At 53.4% G+C, this 17,828-nt stretch overlaps 6 protein-coding genes across 6 annotated transcripts; 3 read left to right on the forward strand and 3 right to left on the reverse strand.

Annotated features, from left to right (window-relative positions):
- Positions 1-815: 815 nt before the first annotated feature.
- Positions 816-1,724, reverse strand: CH63R_01489 (X-Pro dipeptidyl-peptidase protein; the record flags this gene model as incomplete). The annotated part of the gene is made up of 1 exon (XM_018296464.1): positions 816-1,724. One exon carries the CDS (start codon positions 1,722-1,724, stop codon positions 816-818), a length of 909 nt encoding a protein of 302 aa, XP_018164826.1.
- A 3,570-nt stretch (positions 1,725-5,294) lies between these two features.
- Positions 5,295-6,669, forward strand: CH63R_01490 (Ctr copper transporter family protein; the record flags this gene model as incomplete). The annotated part of the gene is made up of 5 exons (XM_018296465.1): positions 5,295-5,504; positions 5,565-5,674; positions 5,725-6,335; positions 6,399-6,547; positions 6,598-6,669. 5 exons carry the CDS (start codon positions 5,295-5,297, stop codon positions 6,667-6,669), a joined length of 1,152 nt encoding a protein of 383 aa, XP_018164827.1.
- Positions 6,670-7,346: 677 nt separating this feature from the next.
- CH63R_01491 (Methyltransferase) lies at positions 7,347-8,408 on the reverse strand (the record flags this gene model as incomplete). Its single annotated transcript, XM_018296466.1, has 4 exons — positions 7,347-7,471; positions 7,527-7,829; positions 7,892-8,128; positions 8,195-8,408. 4 exons carry the CDS (start codon positions 8,406-8,408, stop codon positions 7,347-7,349), a joined length of 879 nt encoding a protein of 292 aa, XP_018164828.1.
- Positions 8,409-10,183: 1,775 nt separating this feature from the next.
- CH63R_01492 (uncharacterized protein) lies at positions 10,184-10,372 on the forward strand (the record flags this gene model as incomplete). The annotated part of the gene is made up of 1 exon (XM_018296467.1): positions 10,184-10,372. One exon carries the CDS (start codon positions 10,184-10,186, stop codon positions 10,370-10,372), a length of 189 nt encoding a protein of 62 aa, XP_018164829.1.
- A 479-nt stretch (positions 10,373-10,851) lies between these two features.
- On the reverse strand, positions 10,852-12,593 carry CH63R_01493 (PhoD-like phosphatase; the record flags this gene model as incomplete). Its single annotated transcript, XM_018296468.1, has 3 exons — positions 10,852-11,151; positions 11,230-12,459; positions 12,510-12,593. The coding sequence occupies 3 exons, from the start codon at positions 12,591-12,593 to the stop codon at positions 10,852-10,854; spliced, it is 1,614 nt and encodes a 537-aa protein (XP_018164830.1).
- A 1,102-nt stretch (positions 12,594-13,695) lies between these two features.
- Positions 13,696-15,514, forward strand: CH63R_01494 (Metabolite transport; the record flags this gene model as incomplete). The annotated part of the gene is made up of 6 exons (XM_018296469.1): positions 13,696-13,922; positions 13,992-14,142; positions 14,202-14,295; positions 14,361-14,578; positions 14,669-15,352; positions 15,422-15,514. The coding sequence occupies 6 exons, from the start codon at positions 13,696-13,698 to the stop codon at positions 15,512-15,514; spliced, it is 1,467 nt and encodes a 488-aa protein (XP_018164831.1).
- Between the last annotated feature and the right edge of the window lie 2,314 nt (positions 15,515-17,828).

Here is a 17,828-nt window from a genome sequence, read left to right on the forward strand (position 1 = left end):
CGAAAAGGGATAACAATCATCAAGCCGCCAAGGCATAAGTGCCAATGCGAGAACAGAGTGCGTTACAGCGGATTTTACTACTTTTCACGAAAGCTCCTTGATTGAATCTACATCGATCCTATTCAGCAGGGTCAACAGCGTTACTTTTGACTGGACTTTAAGGAGTTAAAGTCCGGCTCATGAGCCAGCTGTGACGCCAGCACAGGCCAAAGTCAGCGTTGGAACAATTTTTTGGTCCCGCAGTGAAGATGCTCCCCCCCTCCACCCCACCCCCAGAAAGAGGTAGACTCTTGTAAGCAGAATGTCTTGAACAGTGAAATAGTAGACAATAGATGCAGCTGCGACTGGGTTCAGGCTGAGGAGTCTCGCAAGGGCATCCACCATATCACCGAGAGCAGGGGAATCCGGAAAAGGGAGGGGAAAAAAGGAGGTCGTTCCTATGTGAAAAGAGCCATAGGTTTAATCAAATCGTAACAGTCGAGACAACATGGTCTTTATTTGGGGTCAACTAAAGCTTCAGATGGAGGTCTGACGAACCCTCGGGCAACCACAGCCATACCCGCCAGCCGCCATCGCCTCGTCTCAAAAGAAACAATAGGGAACCCACAAAGACCGGCAAGTAAGTCATCACAGGATGCCTGCATCAGTACCTGGCCACTTGGGGGAACACATCACGAGAGACAATGTAGGCCACCGAACGGGGAAAACGGGGGGGCTTCAAAAAGTCTGCCCATCTCATTGGTGAACTATTTTCTGTCTACTTGGAAGTTGCCTGACGTTTGAACAAGACCGGACCCCATGTTGTGAGCGGAACCCTAACGGCTCAGATGCTTGTTGAAGAAGGCCGTGATGTTGTTCAGCGCGGGGCCCACGTACGGCTCCCGGTCGTAAAAGTCCATGTGGCGGCCGCCCGGGACGAGGATCCTGGTGACGTTCGCATTGGTGCCGTTGATCTTGTCGTGGATCTTGTCCGTCTGCCACCTGCTGTCGGCGTCCTCGCCCGCGATGAGGAGCGTGGGCTGCGTGAGGTACTGGTCCGCGAACTGCCACGCGTCGAAGCGCAGAAGCAGCGGGGTGGATGAGCCGTCCATGACGTTCTGGGAGGTGTTGTAGAAGCCTCGCGGGGTGCGGTAGTAGTCCCATGCGTCCACCAGGTCGGGGGGCACATCCGGGCCAGGCTCTGGCAAGTACGGGATCATGGTCGCGTTGCCGCCGACGGCAGTGCCTTGAAGCCTCTGCCTGGCGTCTTCGATGACGTCGAAGACGTCGGATTGATTGAGGGTATTCAGCCAGCCTTGGCGGGTGGAATCGCCAATGTTGACCAGACTGACTGCTGCCACGGCCTTGATACGGTGGTCCGCGGTGGCGGCAGCGATTCCATAGCCACCACCGGCGCAGATTCCCACAACAACGATGGCATCGGGGTCGACGCTGTCGAGGCTCTGGAGGTAGTCGACCGCGGCAGAGACGTCAGACACCCTGGAGTTGGGATCCTCGAGAAAGCGAGGGAGGCCCTCCGAAGTGCCCTGGTAGAGGGCGTCGTAAGAGACGGTCACGTATCCCTGTTGAGACAGGCGCTCAGCGTAGAGGTTTGCCGCTTGCTCCTTGACACCGCCGCCTGGATGGACAACGACAATGCCAGGAGATCTGGCCGGCGCAGAAGGGGGCGTGTGCAGTATGGCGGCAAGGTGAAGACCCCCTTTGAGGAAGCGGACGAGCGACATCTTGTATAAGATGGCTAAAAACGATTGATGAACAAAGTCGAAGCTGCAACAGTGGGTTGCGAGATAGTTCTGCTGTGGTGAGGATAACCGAGAGCAAAGTGCTGAAGTCGGTCTCGACGGAGCCTGACTTTAAATACAAAACCCGTCCAGTACAGCATTTGCAATGTAGACATGGCAATAGTAGCAAGATTCTGATTGCCAATCCATCCATCAATGGCTTTCACACAGCCCCCTATGCTCAATAAAAGGGGCTACATCACGGAGCAGCAGGTAATCTGTTGGCCTCCGCGAAGACAGGGCAAACGACCCACGACTCAACATTGCCAAGAGACGAAAGCTGCGATGCAATGAGTGTTCGCTCTTCTGGCTGATACCTTCCCTTCCGAGCGGCCCTGACATTACGTACCTTGTCGTACGACCATCTACCATGCCGACTACTTGGACAAAAGTAGCGTTTGCGTGACCGGGCAGGGCAACTTGACTTTCAGGGGATACCGGAGGTACAGTGTGGAGTGCATGTACGTGTCTTGCCGGCGGGCAACACAACAAGTTGCCATCACAAGCTGCGGCATTACACTTACACCGTGCCGTGTGTTAGCTACCAACCCCCTCATGTCCGGAACATACGAATAGACAGCAGCTATGGGAATGGGAGCACGGGACACCGTCGCCTACGTACGCGAGCTAGCTAGAGCAGTTGCTTCAAGCATCAGGCGCGGGGGGGTAACGACCCGTATGCTCTTTCACTAGCTGAAAAGTGTGCTTCCCAGCATACCAAGTGGCTGTGTTTGCTCAGGAAGGACTTCCCAGCTGGCAAATTCATGTGACGGTGGGGGATTACTGGAGAAACTGGAACGCAAATAAAGCCCTGACCCCGTCCAAGATGCTTCCAGCCGGCCTTTAAAAGCCAGCGAGAGAGGGGTTTTGGCCAAGATGTCAATGTCCTCCATATGTCCACCGATGCTTCACCCGCGTCATTTAATAACGATGCAGCATCAATAACATGGGTGCTGAGAATATTTCCATTACTTCATGTCCTTATGTCTTCCTCTTTCATCGCAACCGAGTGGTCACATAGCCGGTCCTTGACTGTTGAGATTGCCAATACACAACGTCCGACGGCAGCTCAGCTAGCCCGAGCCAGCAATTACTTACGAGCATGCTGCCAAGTTTGGCTAAAGACAGTGTGTGTTCTTTGTTGTTATCAATGTGTCCTAGACGCTGGACCTCGCCGATGGTGATGAGAACGAGAATGCGGGTGATGATGAGGAATACGGGGACCCCCTTATCAGTGGTAGCAGCCGCAAATATGTTGGGTGAAAGTAGTTCAGTGCGTTCAACGCCACGGAGTGGTGCAACGGTCTTCATCATAGTATGAACGACCTTGATCCCTACCGGAGGCCACCCGCCGTTGTCCCCGGAGGCGAGGAATTGATGCCTAGTTAAACGAAATTCCCACAAAACCCCAGGAGACCACTCAGTCATTAAAAGTCCAAAGTCGGGTCTCAATCCAGATCGCTGTACATCTATTTGCTCTAACTGTCTGCGAAAGTGACTCAAAGCGTCTTCTGGCTGTCAGCAGAACAATCAACACAATAATCAGCAAACCAAATAGCAAGGCAAACAGCGGACAAGAAAACTAATTGCTGGCCACTGTTCTGGGTTGCTATTTCACGAAGACGGCCCCTGTCCGTGCCCGAGTCCTGATGAGGCAGGAGATATATGCGCCAGACACGGAGACCACAAATGTCTCGGACAAATCCCGCCGAAGACATTGAGAATCGAGGGACTCACATAGAGCCCAGTCATCGAAGTTAATCCTCTGCAAACAATAGCGGCACAGCACCTCCTTCAACAACGCATCGAGCCAACAGATAGATTTTCAGCATGTAAAGTTCACAGGGGGAACGGTGTGTTGGAATCCCCAATCATGACTTTGTACCTGGGTGCTTGGCCGCGGGCCGTTTCCCAAGCACGGCGATGTTGATATACTTACTCGCAGCACCAGTTGCTCAGGATTCATCAACCACACATTCCGAGTCTTGTCCAATCCTTTTCATATCATCCGGTTTGCATGGGGTTTTTAATTCAATTTCACTATCCATCAAGCTCGAATATCCTAACGTCCTTGACATTGCTGCCGTCTTGGCCACATCCCAACGGCCATTTGAAAGATCTTTACTGCCGTCGCCGGCCTGCTCTCGCTGCCCCTCGTGGTTGGTCAGTAGCTTACGCTCCGTACTACTTCTTAATAGTTGCTCGGGTTGAGTCTAAAGCGCTTGAAGGCGCCCAGCACAGTCTTGGACTGCTCCAGCCGGCTGATGAGCCATGTCAAGTTTGATTTGGCCTTCAGACGTCGGGTTGCTCAATCTGTTGCCCACCCCTTTCAACACCTACCAAATCCCCAAGAGTTTCATGGATTCCTCTGGCCTTGATTAGACATCATACCAACCGTCATGATTATAGTCACACGCATGCATAAGTAGCTTTTCGCCGACCTGAAATTGCTCATTCCGGGAAAAGGATGGACGTATGGTTTACGAGCGGCTTCAACGCCTCGAGACCGGCTCATTTGAGCGCCCTACAGTCACTATAGGGCCAACACCCGACGACACTAAGTTCCCGGCTCCTCAAGTCTGCAAGACCAAATGACGGAGATGAGACGGTGACATGACACAGCAATAAGCCTCAACTGAAATCACTTCTCAATAGGAATCCGTTCTTCCAACTCACTATATATCTCTGTCGTGTGTAGCCCGTGCAAAGTCTGATTATAGCAATCTTTTGATTAAAAGTAAATGATCTTCAGGCGACCGCCAGAATTTGGAATACTATTTGCTTAGTTTTCCCCAATATTTCTCGTCCGTTCGGGGGATCCCGGCTGTGGGGAATTGAACTTAATTCTCATCGAAATTAGTTGACATTGATGACATGGTTCGTCCCAACGGTGTCGAGGCTAGACGCTCAACCATTAAGCCGACGCGGTTGCCCACTGTTTATGGTTTACCAGACATAAATCTGAGAGGCCAAACAACTCGATTACATCTCCTGGCATGTCTCTCTTCAACAATCGAGAACGAGCGAGAACGAGCAGCTCCACCGGCTCTGCCGAAGTATTTGTCACCGTCCTACGCAGCACAGACCAGCGATCACCGCCAAGATGATGAGATGTGAAGTTCTTCATTCCGCATTGTACGATATTTCAGTGTAACGGGCAGGCCGTATTTGCCAAGATTCCCCTTAGGAGTCTTGGGGGATGACAACGAAGTCAAGATTTGGCATCTAGGTATTTGCTGCGCCGGGTTGTCACGTCGGTTTAAGCCGAGCATACAAGGTGCCAATGTAAATTCATCGACAATCATACGGCAACTAGACTTGATGTGATTTGTCATTCTGATCAAGAGTCTCGACGGAACAGACATGATCCTGTAATCTTCCTAGGTCTCGTCGCTAGTATTTAATAGTGTCTTGCCGTTCAGGATACTACGATGTTTACCCGACTCGGAGTACCACTCAGTCTCGACAAATCGCCCATCCTTCACTTGAATAGAAAACACCAAAGAAGAAACGATGACACGCCTGAGCACGACTCTATCTGTCCTCGGCCTTGCGGCGATGGTGGCAGCGCGCAAGTGCCAGGAGCTGAGTATCGGTCTGGACGTCTCTGCAACTAACCAGGTTTTCAATCTGGCCACGCCCAAGACCGACATCGATGTGACCAACATCCTCTTGGAACTCACAAAGCAAGGCGGTAGCTTTGTGAGCGACATCACAACAGGCGTATGTAAATCACAACCCCCCATCCTGCGTTCGTCACACCACCGCTGACGTGAAAACCAGGAGGCACAAGTCAGTGGCCAATACGATCTGGCGGCAACGTACTGCGAGCCCGATGGCGGAACCCCGACCGTCCTCCAAGTACTGACCCATGGCATCGGCTTCGACCGAAGGTGACTCGACCCCAGCGTATTCTCCTCGTGACATCCGCTGAGACCGGCAGCTACTGGGACTTTCCCGCGAACAACCACAACTACAGCTACACCAAGACGGCCGTCGACGACTACGGATACGCGACGCTCGCCTTTGACCGCCTCGGCGTCGGCGCCTCCTCCCACGGCGACCCGATGTCGGAGATTCAGCAGACGCTGGAACTCGCCGCCCTCAAGGCCTTGACGGAGCGGCTCCGCGCCAGCACCGTCCCCGGGCTCGAGTACAAGCGCTTCAAAAAGATCGTCCACGTCGGCCACAGCTTCGGCGCGATCCAGACGTACGGCTTGACAGTCAACGACAGCGGGTGTTCGCTCTCTGACGGCATCGTCCTGACCGGCTTCACGCAGAACGCGACTTTCCTGCCGTACTTCGTCCTCGGCGGTGGGTTCGTCCAGGCTAACTCGCTCCCCTCGCTGTCCCACTACGCTCCAGGGTACGTGGCGCCCGCGTCGGTAAGCGGCGGGCAGGTCAACTTCTTCGCGCCTGGGGCGTTCGACCCCGAGATCTTGAGGGCGGCGTACCAGGGCGGACAGCCGGCGGCCCTCGGCGAGCTGTTGACTATCGGCGGCAGCACCGGTCTTCCTAGTTCGTTCACCGGGCCTGCGCTGGTCATCACTGGTGGTGAGTGGAGTTATCTCCGATTTGTTCCTAGTTGACGGGGCGGCTGACACGGATGCACTGTAGACCGCGATATCCCTTTCTGTGGCGGCAACTGCTCGGCAACTGGAGACCCTGCGTTGAAGTCTATCCTCGACACTTCGGCCAGATTCCTGCAGGCGGCCAGCCCGTTCGAGTCTTACGTCGTTGCTGGAGCCGGCCATGGTCTGGCGCTGGTAAGTTGAAGTACCTGAGTAGAAAGAGGACATGTCTGACAGCAGTCTAGGAGTACTCGCATGTGGAGACAACCGGCAAGATTCTCGACTTCTTTGTCAAGAACGGCCTGGCAGCTCGGTAGATGAAGATTTTCAGATGGATTTACCTTGAGGCATTTCGAGTACGGAATCACTGTAGAGGTCTCGATAATCTCACCCAAGCGACTGGCCTCTCTTTCCCTTACACCAGCTGGCCTCGTGAGGCGACTGTCTATGGACAATACAGGACATTCACGGACCACGACGGCATTATGCAAAAACAATCCATCGTAATGATATCGGTTACTAGCTGCGTGCGGAAACCCACTGGTGATAGAACTATACAATCGGACGTTAGATGAGTAAAACTACTCTAGAGCAGGGTCTTATAATCATATGGTGATGGACGCATCCGCGAACAATCCGAGGCTGAGTCAACGACAGAAAAACAGTCTCGTCTACGAGGAATAGGACTATTTGTCAACATATTATGCAGTTTAGTGGAGGCATAATTGTCGTTTCCCTAATATTAACAATCTGCAAGACATTATTTGAGAACTAACATGGCGCCTACGAGAGAACGAAAGGGCATAGTGAACCTTGGAGCTTGAATATGAATAATTATCCCCCTCTCCAAGAGAAGATTTGCTCAATTTAATGCAAGTTGTGAGATTGTTCTGGGAACGATGTCACGACATGGAATTATTCACCAACGTAGGACTCTTCTATCAAAGTGGCTTGAAGAGTTGCTGCTGGCGATTGAGTTGCTTTTCACATCCACTCACGCCATTGGCTTCTGAGCGTAGTAAATATTGGCTGGAAAATAGCCGCCCTGCTCGGTCATCTCCCTCACGTATCTCGCTTCCAAGTTGGCATAAATCTTGGGGTCAAGATCGGGGCATATCACTATCAATCATGTTAGTCCTTAGGATAGTCGTTGATCATCTGTGTGGCGACCTACTTTTGGCGCTGCGCGCAACGAGAGGTATCATATGCATGAAAGGCTCGATGGAAGATCTCACGGCGGCCTCGTCGCCGTGCACTCTACCAATGCCGCACTCAACTTTTTCAACCGTAACGTTCTGGAGACCGGCCTTCTTCATCGAGCCTGGGATCTTGCTGGCGTAGTTGCGGTCCATGCCTTGCTTCTCAAACATGTAGCCAATCATTTGGACCAAGTCTTGCAGCGCCTGAGGTTGCTCCGACTGGCCGGGGATTATGTCCAATTCCATGACCTGCAGCCAGCCGCCCGGTGCCAGGGTGTCTGTAGCTGTTTAGATCGAAGCACAAACAGAGTCGGCAATCAGAGGCTAGCAGAACACGTACCGGCCAGGTTCGCCACAGCTTGCTGGACCCCGGATCGGTTGGCGCTGTGGAGGACGTTCCGGACGTGGGTCAGATCGAACCGACCCCTGAGTTCCGCTGCGGGGGGGTCGCACACGTCCTGGGTTACGTAGCGGATGTTTCCTTGAGGAGACGTGGGTAGGAAGACGGTTGAAATATCTGCGCCGACCATCTGGGCCGACGGCGGGACCTGTTTGTACAGGTCGCGAAGAAGCGTCCCTAGGTGTCATTGCATGTCAGGTAGGTCCGATGTGTAAGTTGAGGGCTGTGATGGATGAGACATACCGTCGGCACAGCCCATGTCGAGGACCTTCACTCCATCTTTTGTGAGGTCAACTGGGGCAAAGGCGATTTGGTCTTGCAGGCACATTTGGATCCAGCGGTGTTGGACTTGCAGTCTTGTGAGTTCGGCTTGGATATCGCCCACCATGGCCAGATATTGATTTTTGCTCTGACCGACCTCGGTGCTGCTACCGTTTTCGCCAATTTGAGCAGGCATATTGGAGTCGTTCGAAATTATTAAGGAATAAAGAATCGCAGTGAGAGTAACTGGCAAATGGGCTTGTAAATTTTGTCTTCTCCTCAGTATACTCAACGAGACCAGGAAGCAACCAGGAGGCCTTTATATACGTTTTCAATACTCATTGCACGATGAATCACAAGCTCAATCGGAGGCCGCCGAATACGAATAGCCAGCAAAATGAACAGCCGAGGGGACTCGCGGCAAAGATGACGGTCAAACTAAGGTTGTGGAAGGCAGGCAAAAACACTGTTCCATGATGCCTCTGTTGAACTTTTGCTGCCGACTTTTGGCCCTGCCGAAGGCATGTTATCCGGACAGGAGAATGCCGATGTGAACTGGAGGCTGCAGGAGAAGCGAAGTTTCAGCAGATGGGAAAAACACAAGGAAGCGCGCGAGGCCGAGGAAGCGAGCCTCGAGTTGCGAGCCTGGAGTTACGAGGGTGTTACGAGAGCGATAGCGATAGCGACTGTTGGAGAGTTGAGGGAACCGGCTCACTGTTCGTGGGAACACGACAGTATTAACAGACCTTGCTTTCTTCCACTGCCCCCGATGAAGTCACTTCGGCCGATGAGCCGGTTGGTTGTTGCTGGGTGGTGACAATGTTGCTCATATAAAAGGCGTGAGTGACACGTGTTGGTGGGCGGGCTCGGGCCATTTCCCGGTGCGTTTGTTTCTTCAACTCCCTCACCCAATCAACCCGCGGTATGCGTTTGCAACTCGGGGACGGGTGGTATCTGCCGCCGAGATGCTAAGATGATCTCAATTTGCCTTCCAGCATGCATGAGTAAGCATGCAGAAACCCGCCGGCCTCACTCACCCGCCCAGTAGTCAGTCTCTCACGGCGAAAATCAGGCGCTGCAGATCTCAACCAGAAAGGCAGGTCGTTGTGGACACTCTGGACTCTTGTTGAGCCGATCCTTGAGGTAAAGTGAGTCTCCCAGAGACCTGCATCGCTCACATGGCGATGCTACGGGCTCGGTGGAAACAATTGGGTTACAGCGCTGTGTCACATCGGCCGAGCCAAGCGGCAGATCCATGCCCTGCGACGTGAGCACGAGTAGCGGCGCGCATCTTCACAAACTTGAAACGGGAGAGCCCCAATCTTGAGCCAAATAAGCAAAAGTCACGTCACGCCATCCCTGGCCGCTGCCACGTTCTCAGAGAACCGCAAAGAGGGGGAGGGGGGAGGGACCGCCTAAGTGGCCACCAGCGGTCTCATCTCCCAACTTCCCTTAGATGGCACTCATTCACTCGGGGGGGGGCACGTCACTAAAGGTCTGTCTGCCTCTCTGAAATGCCCTCTGAAATGCCTCTCTGACCCATGCGAGATTCCTAAGCGAGTCAAGTCTGGGCGATCCTTCTCCCCATCGTGCTGCTGCAAGGACAGTCCGAAGATCCGAATCTCTCAAGCTCATTGGCTCCACCTCAAGACAATCAAGGTTTGATGATTGATTAAGAGCATCCAATCTTACTCAACCTGCCGCTGTGCCGCCGTGCCGCATCGGTTTGATTTCTTCGTTTTAATAAGCCCCGGGAGGCACCCTCTTCCCCTCTTCTCTCTTTCTAAAAGAGCTTCGCGTTCTGTGTTCAGTGCTTCAGTCAAGAGAAGAAGAGATACACGTGTTTGGTCTCGTCGTTCTGTCATCTGCGAGTTCACCTTGAATACGCCACCACGTTCCTTGACCGTGAACCCCGAGTCCTACACAACATCGACTTGTCATACACACATCTACATCACCTACACCCACAAGATGAAGGCAACACTCGCTTACATCGTTGCCGCGGGCCTCCTCGGGGCCGCCCAGGCAGCAATCACCCCGGTTAACAACATCATCCGCCACGAGTACAACTTGAACGCGAGGGCGGGCGTCCACGGCAATCTCGAGCGGGAAGAGGCCGGGTTCAACGCCGACACCGACATCCTGCAGCCTGTCGTCTAATAAGAACACCAACAAACGTCGGCTCGTACGTGCACCGTCGCGTTCGACGAGGCGGAGGCCGACTATCACCGAACCCGACTCTCGATCAGGCACGACTTGTATCGTTGATATCAGGAGTCGCTCGGCATCAACACGCAACACTTGTTCACTTCGATTTACGGCATGCTTGCAAACATGCATTTTAGGGAATAGCGATTGGGCGTTTGGGCGGAAGCTGAGATGCTCACTGGGCGTTTGGGAAGGAAAGGGGACTTAATATTCAACCGGCTTGGAAATCATTGACCGCGAACGTACCGCACGTGCAAGTCGCTTGGGAGGGCAATGCAGATCATGGGGAATGCACGAACCAAGCTGTCCATCGAAAGGGGAAACATGAATACTCAAGGTTGAACGTTTCGAGATTTCCATTGATGATGCGCAGTGTTGATTGACCAGTCCGCCCCGCGAACGTGCCATGCCTTTGACGTCCCGACTGCTGGCTACAAGCCAACAGGGCTCCTCGTGTACTCCCACATATAATCCCATACCTTTTCCCCATCGACGACGAGGTCATACTTGACCTTGAGACGGTTGGGCTCCGATGTGTCGAAGCTGACCTTACCGAACTTCGAGTTACCCCACGGATGGGAGTAGACCGAGACGTCCGTATCCTCGATCTGCCGGTGGAACCGATCGAACGGCTCGTAGAACTGGTTCAGTGGCGACGTCGAGAACTCGATGACCGCCTTGCCGCCCTTTTCGTTAGGCGGGAACACCGTCGTCGCATGTTCATGGCGGTCCTAGACGAAACCGACCTCGACATTAGTTGCTGATATCACACCTTGGAATCCATTCAAGCGGAACAGAACACCACTCACCCCGCTCAAGATGATGACGCCGTCCGTCTGTCTCATCGCGTCCAAGAGCATGTCTCGCTCCCAAAGGTACCCGGCCCAGCTATCAGCCGCATCCGCGCCTCTCCAGTTCCGGGTGAATGGCACGCTACTGACGACCACCTTCCACGCCTTCTCGGCCCTGAGCCAGCGCTGCAGGTCGGACAGCTGCGCGGGGCCGAGCATCGTCTTTCCGGGCCCGTCTTCCAGGGCCTCGGCGGACCGGTAGCGACGCGTGTCGAGCACGAAGAACGACACGTCCCCGCGGCGGAACGTGTAGTACGTCTCGCCCTGGCCGAACTGCGAAGCGGGATTGGCGTGTCCGTGGTATGCCCAGAACGGCTGCATCGCGGACTGGTACAGGCCCGTCTCGTTCGCCGCCCAATCATTGATGATCTCGTGGTCGTCGTAGACGTGCAGCCATGGCAGCGAACGCAGCGCAGGCGACCAGCTAGGCGAAGCGTAGACTTGGCGATACGCGGTCGTGTAGTGCTCCGTCGTCCAGCCAAGCGCGACTGGCAGATCGATGTAGATGAAGTCGCCGAGGAAGAGCATCATGTCGGCTGGGTCTGTCGCCAGGTAGCGGTCCAGGTGCTCCAGGCCTCGTATGCGCAGAGCGTGATCTGCCGGACTGTACGGGTAGAAGGGCTTGATGCAGCTCGTAGAGATGAGACTCCAGCGTTTCGGTGATGCTGCGGCCGTTCTGAAGACGCCAGAATGGCTCGCGTTCGTGCCGTAGGTGTATTCCGTGTCTGGCTCGAGGCCATCGAGAGAAAATGTCCCGACGTAATCGTTTGACTCGGCCACTGAGATTGTCGTCGACCTCGGCGGTTCATCGCCAGAACGCGATGATGGACTCCAAGTGATCTCGACATATGTGACGGGGGAAATTGGGGAACGCACGACTATCCTCGCCGTCGTTTCGTCAACATAGCCAAGCCGAGAGAAGAAGAGCTCGTTGCTCTGGTGTGCGAAGTGTCCTCTGTACAGGAAATCCCACACCGCGCCCAGTGATAACAAGTTCAAAACAACTGTGCCGAAGCTTGCAAGGAGTGATGTCTGATCGACACAGCCAAGGAGTAATATGAGCACTGGATGGCGTCTCTTCCGAGACCTGGCTGGCCCTGGAGGCAGAATCAACCGGAGCAGGATTCCTCCGAGATACAGTGCTATACTTCCATAAATACGATTCAAATATCGCTTGCCGAGAGGGTGCTGGTGGCCTGTTAGGAGACGAGAAACTTTTTGGCCCTGAAAATACGTACGAATCGAGTGAACAAGATAGCAGTGGCTCTTAAGGTGAGTGTTGCAACCGCCAAGATGGCATCCAAGACCCCGTCAAGTGCCATGTCAAAAAAGACTTTGATTCATCAATGAAAAGGATTTTTGCAGCTGTTCAGTCCAGTGACAAATGTCTTTCTCGCGCACGCAAAGTGATGAACTCTGAAGTCAAGTGCAGTGTTGTAACTCCATCAATTCTCAGGCCTTGCCCAATCCCTTCAGTGCTCATTCTCCCCATTGCCGTCTGAATGAGACTCCGACGACCGGAGCCGGCCGGAGCAAGACCCGTGCTGCTGCTGAAGTGGAGTTAAGCGTCCAACTTGTCATGCTTCCAATGATCTACACACGTGCGAGGTTGTTCACAGCGTACCATCCATCAGACGGTTGCTTATATCAGTGTCCCACAGGTCACTCCACATCCCGGACCACTTGGCCTCCCAATCTACACATACGCGATGCTCGGAACAGAAGCGAACCTCGCCAAAGGATCCGAGTACTGGAGCTGTGAAAAGTCGATGGGCGGACCGCGAACTGCGGGGACCGGGACCCCGCCCCGATGGACGTCTGACACGATCGTATCCCACCACGTGGGCGGCTGGTTGACGACGGCCACGCACCAGACGCGGCGGAGATCCACCGGGATCGTTGCGGAGATGTGCCGAAGCCAAGTCTCCAAGACTAGCCAAAGCTTGTTTTCGCGGCCCGGTCGAGGAAGTCAACGGCCACAGACTCCAATGAGTCGATAGCAAGATATGCATTCGGGTGTTTTACCCGGCGGCGCCCGTATCTCGGTCATGTTCCGTGGGACTGTCGTCGGGCTTCTTTGACGATATGCTTCCATCTGAGCACGTGTCTCGGTCATAGCCTCCGATGAACTGAGTAAATGCTCTAGTAAACAGTGAAAACAGGTCAACAAAAAAAATCTTCCATAGGACGTGTGGAGAATAGCGACAGGTTGATGATCAAAACCATTGAACCCACGCGTCCCGAGAGCTCGGTACAGGCAAGGATGCCACGTGCTATTTGAAAATGGCCATCGAGTCAACGGTGTCTACCGTATTTATGTCTTTGAGGTCTCCCTAGATGACTTGACGAATTTGCCCTGAGAAATTGCCATATAGCAGCATCTATTCTGTTGGAGCAGTTGCCACTTTCTATCAAAGAGCCACAATGGAGGCCGCAGCCCAAGCTGGAGCAACATACGAGGCCGCCGAAGACGCGGTCAAGAGAGATGTCGGCGTCTTTTCAACTGAGCGCGACGATGACTCGTCTCAAAAAGCCGAGGCACCCGTCAGAACCGCCGGAAAGCTCGATGTCCTCGTCCAGGGCGTTGCTCTATTTTCGGACGGATACAACATCCAGATCATCGGGTACATGAACACTGTTCTGGCGAAGCTGTAAGTTCCAGACCTCCTTTGACTGTGCTATGTTACTGTTGAACATGAGTCTCTAAAGTCCTTGGCCAGCTACCCGAAGCAGATGACCAACACCATCAAGACCAGGCTCTCCAACTCAATCCTGGTTGGTGACATCTTTGGCATGCTGATCTTCGGACTCTGCATCGACAAGTTCGGTCGAAGAGTGGGCATCATCCTCACGACTCTCTTCCTCGTTCTCGTAAGTTCCGGGAATCCGTTCTTAGTTAGACTGTTCTCTCTGATGAACGAGAAAACCAGGGTATTGTCATTGCAACTGCAGCTCACGGAACGTCCGTCGAAGGCATGTTCTGGATGATGGTCATTGGCCGTGGCGTCGCAGGTGTTGGTGCTGGTAGGTTGAGACGAACAACACCCTTCTTGACAGTAAAGAAGTCCCCAACGCTGATGGTCTGCAAGGTGGCGAATACACCGTCTGCACTTCCCAGGCGCTGGAATGCGCCGACAGTACCGAGGCGATGAGAAGGCGACGCGGTATGCTGGTTGCCGTGTCCACCAACGCCGCCATCATCTCCGGGTTTGTCGGGTCCAGCATCGTCTCCCTGATTGTAATTGCGGCGTACAACGGCGAGGCCAGTGATGGCATCTGGCGCATCTGCTTCGGCATCGGCATCTTCGTAAGCTCGCCCGTCTCATCCCAACCACTGTCCTCTGTTTTCAGGGGAATCCCTTGTAGTCAGGTTCAAGGCTAACAATTACCCCGTCAGTTGCCGTTGGTCATCTTCTTCTTTAGACTAAGACTCGTCGACTCGCAGCAGTACCAGAAGCACGCCATCCAGAAGAACATCCCGTACTGGCTCGCCATCAAGTTCTACTGGAAGGCCCTTCTCGGCTGCTGCAGCGCCTGGTTCCTCTACGACGCGGTCGTCTACCCCTTCAACCTGCTAGCCCCGACACTCGTGTCCGGCTTCTCCTCCCAGCAGACCATGATCGAGTCCATCGGCTGGTCGGCCCTGATCAACGCCTTCGCCCTCCCGGGCGCCTTCATCGGCGCCCTCCTGATGGACCGCCTCGGACGCCGCCAGACGTACGCTCTCGGGTGGGCCATCGTCTGCGTGTTCGGGTTCGCCATCGGCGGCAGCATGATCCAGCTAAACAACGTCTTCCCGCTCTTCGTCACGCTCTACGGCCTCTTCCAGACTTTCCTGTCCGTCGGGCCCGGGGACTGCAACTTCCTCGTCTCGAGCGAGTCGTTTCCCACGCCGCTGCGGGGCCACTTCCTCGGCTTCGCGGCGGCTGTCGGGAAGGCCGGAGCCGCGATCGGCACGACGGCGCTCAGCGCGGCGCTGGCGAGTTACGATGATCGACTGCAGGGGCAGCAGGCCATATTCCTCATCGGCAGCGGCATCTCGGTCGTCGGCACCCTCTGTGTCTGGTTTCTCATTCCCGACGTAAGCTTTTTTTTTTTCTCTCTCTCTATTCGGCTAGCAGATCGCCTCCCCAACTAACTCCCCCCTCAGGCACCCAAGCACCTGGAAGATGAAGACGTCCGATTCAAGAAGTATCTCGAGGCGAACGGCTACGACACTAGTCAGATGGGACTGAAAGCATGAGACCGGCTGCACTGTATCATGCACAGTGACAATAGATTGTTCCATGTGTAAGGTCGTCCCACGGTACCCTCCAAGTACTCGCTCGACAAAGTCTTTCTTGATCATCAAGAATACAACACTACTTCTAAGCCAAATCTTCCTAAAATGCCGCCAACTTGTCTTGTCCACAGGTCCTTGTACCTCTTCCATTTCGCAAGCAACTCATTATGTGTACCAGTCTCTGCAACTCTCCCCTCATCGGATTACTACAATAAGGTCTGCATTGAATACCGTCGATAGCCTGTGCGCAATGATGTGTGTCCCCCGCCCGGTCTTCAAAGCATACAAAGCATGCTGGATGCTGGCCTTCGTCATCGTGTTAACGGCACTTGTGGCCTCATCCAAGACAGGGATCGCGGGATTCTTGCTGAACATCCGCGCGGTGGTCAATCGCTGGACTTCTCCGCCTGATAGCTTCACGCCCAGCTCGCTAACGTATATCTGCTCGGTGGTGATGGCGTGAAACTGGACCCATAATTAAGTGCGGCAATTGCGTCGGGGGGGTAGGGCGATTTACCCATCAAAACATTCTAGGTTATAGGGGGAAGCTTTATGCTCCTTACGGTACATCCTACCGCGTGGAACTGCCTAAAAGATCAATAGGCTGCCAGAAGTACAGCATCGCGAATGTTGGCTAAACCCAAATGAGTAGGAGGCTAGGTATGTAGAAGATCCCTGACTAGGGGTATAAAACTTCGGACAAATACCATCGTATCCGTACCTTGCTCAAAAGTAAATTACTTGGTACCAGGTAAAGACTATCCGAAGCTCAGCTGGGTTCCGATGGGAGAGTTGAGAAAGCCAAAAGACGGGCCAATCAAATCAGGCGGTTCCATCCTCGTCAGTCCAGCCATATCACGGCCGTGTTCACCAGCTGCCACGTTAAGAGCTTCCTTGTACACACCCGCATCACAACCGAATAGCCGCACCCAAGTTGTGACTAATTGATCACTCGAGTGAACCTGTGAGAGCAACAAAAACAAAACTCTCAATTTGAGTTCTTGTAGCTTTTGCTTTTGTTAGCCTGCGGAGAAAATACTCCGATTGCAAGCGACCTTGCAGCTATTCATAAATGTGACTTTGAGCAGTGTGGGCAGGAATCCCACGATGCCAGACTAGAGGTAAAGCTTCCCTCTAATACTTAATATAAACTCTGTAATTTGACATGAATGAGCCACGCGTCAAGGTTTTTTCTGTGTTAATGTAGCGGATAACAATGCTAGGAAGGCGATTGAGGTTTGACCTTGCGGTACAGGGGGGTATGGGTAAGTCTTACGCCCCCTGTTATGTCTACCCTGTGTAATCTTCTGACTGATAGAATCACGGTACATCTTCCAACCTTTACTTTCACTGCCCTACCAAGCCAAAAGTCGGGACATGGTTCTGTGATTGCACGCAAAGGTTGTATCCCGGTGTCAAGTAGAATGTAGAAGTGCAGCTACACTTATCTATGCCGCAGTACGTCTTATTACTAAACTACTTTGGGTTCAAGTAGAATTTGGAGGTACAGCTACACTTATCTTCACTGCAGCACGTTTGATTACTAAACTCTCCGAGTTCACGCCAGCCAGTCAACGTTTCGACAAGGGATAGACTACTCAGTCTTACCCCGCGCGAGACCAGTCCTGGAGATCAAACTTCCCGCAGAACAGAGTATGCCCTCCGTTTGCAGGCGTCGCTCCCTCAGGCTCTGTAATAACTGTCTGGATTGGTCCTTTGGGAAAGTGCATTCCATGCCTCTGGAACCTAGCTGTAAAGAATCCAGCGAGCTGGCTGTTCAAGATGCCTATAATCAACCTGGATATTCTCTTTCATCCAGTTCCAGCAGCGCCCTACTGGTATGGGGCAAGTGCGGCTAGGATTATTTATTTATTTTTCTCTTCAAGGGGCTATTTGAGGTGTTGATGAAGGAAGGAACTCTGATTTTAAGTCTTGGTCTCACAGGATCACTCGAGCGAGCTTACAAAAAGGCTAACGTGTCTCTAGTCATGGTCAATGGCGTGTAGAAGGAAGCTTCAACGCACTAGAGAACTCTTCGCGGACGGCCATCACATGGCTGGACCGACAGAAATGATTCCGCATGATCTGATTGACCCATCCATTGGCCGTCTCAAGTTTTTCATCGGGATCCGGCAACCAACGTGAAGCTAAAGCCTTCTTTTCCCTTGTTATCCCCTCGACTGCAAGCTAGAGTACAGGGAACTCGCCAATAGAGGCCCGGATGCTACCATCAAGCAAGGTTATGTCCCTCCTGAACGAAAGCTTCCCATGGTTA

The sequence above is a fragment of the Colletotrichum higginsianum genome, chromosome 1 (genome assembly GCF_001672515.1).
Source record: "Colletotrichum higginsianum IMI 349063 chromosome 1, whole genome shotgun sequence".
Taxonomy (NCBI): Eukaryota; Fungi; Ascomycota; class Sordariomycetes; order Glomerellales; family Glomerellaceae; genus Colletotrichum; species Colletotrichum higginsianum.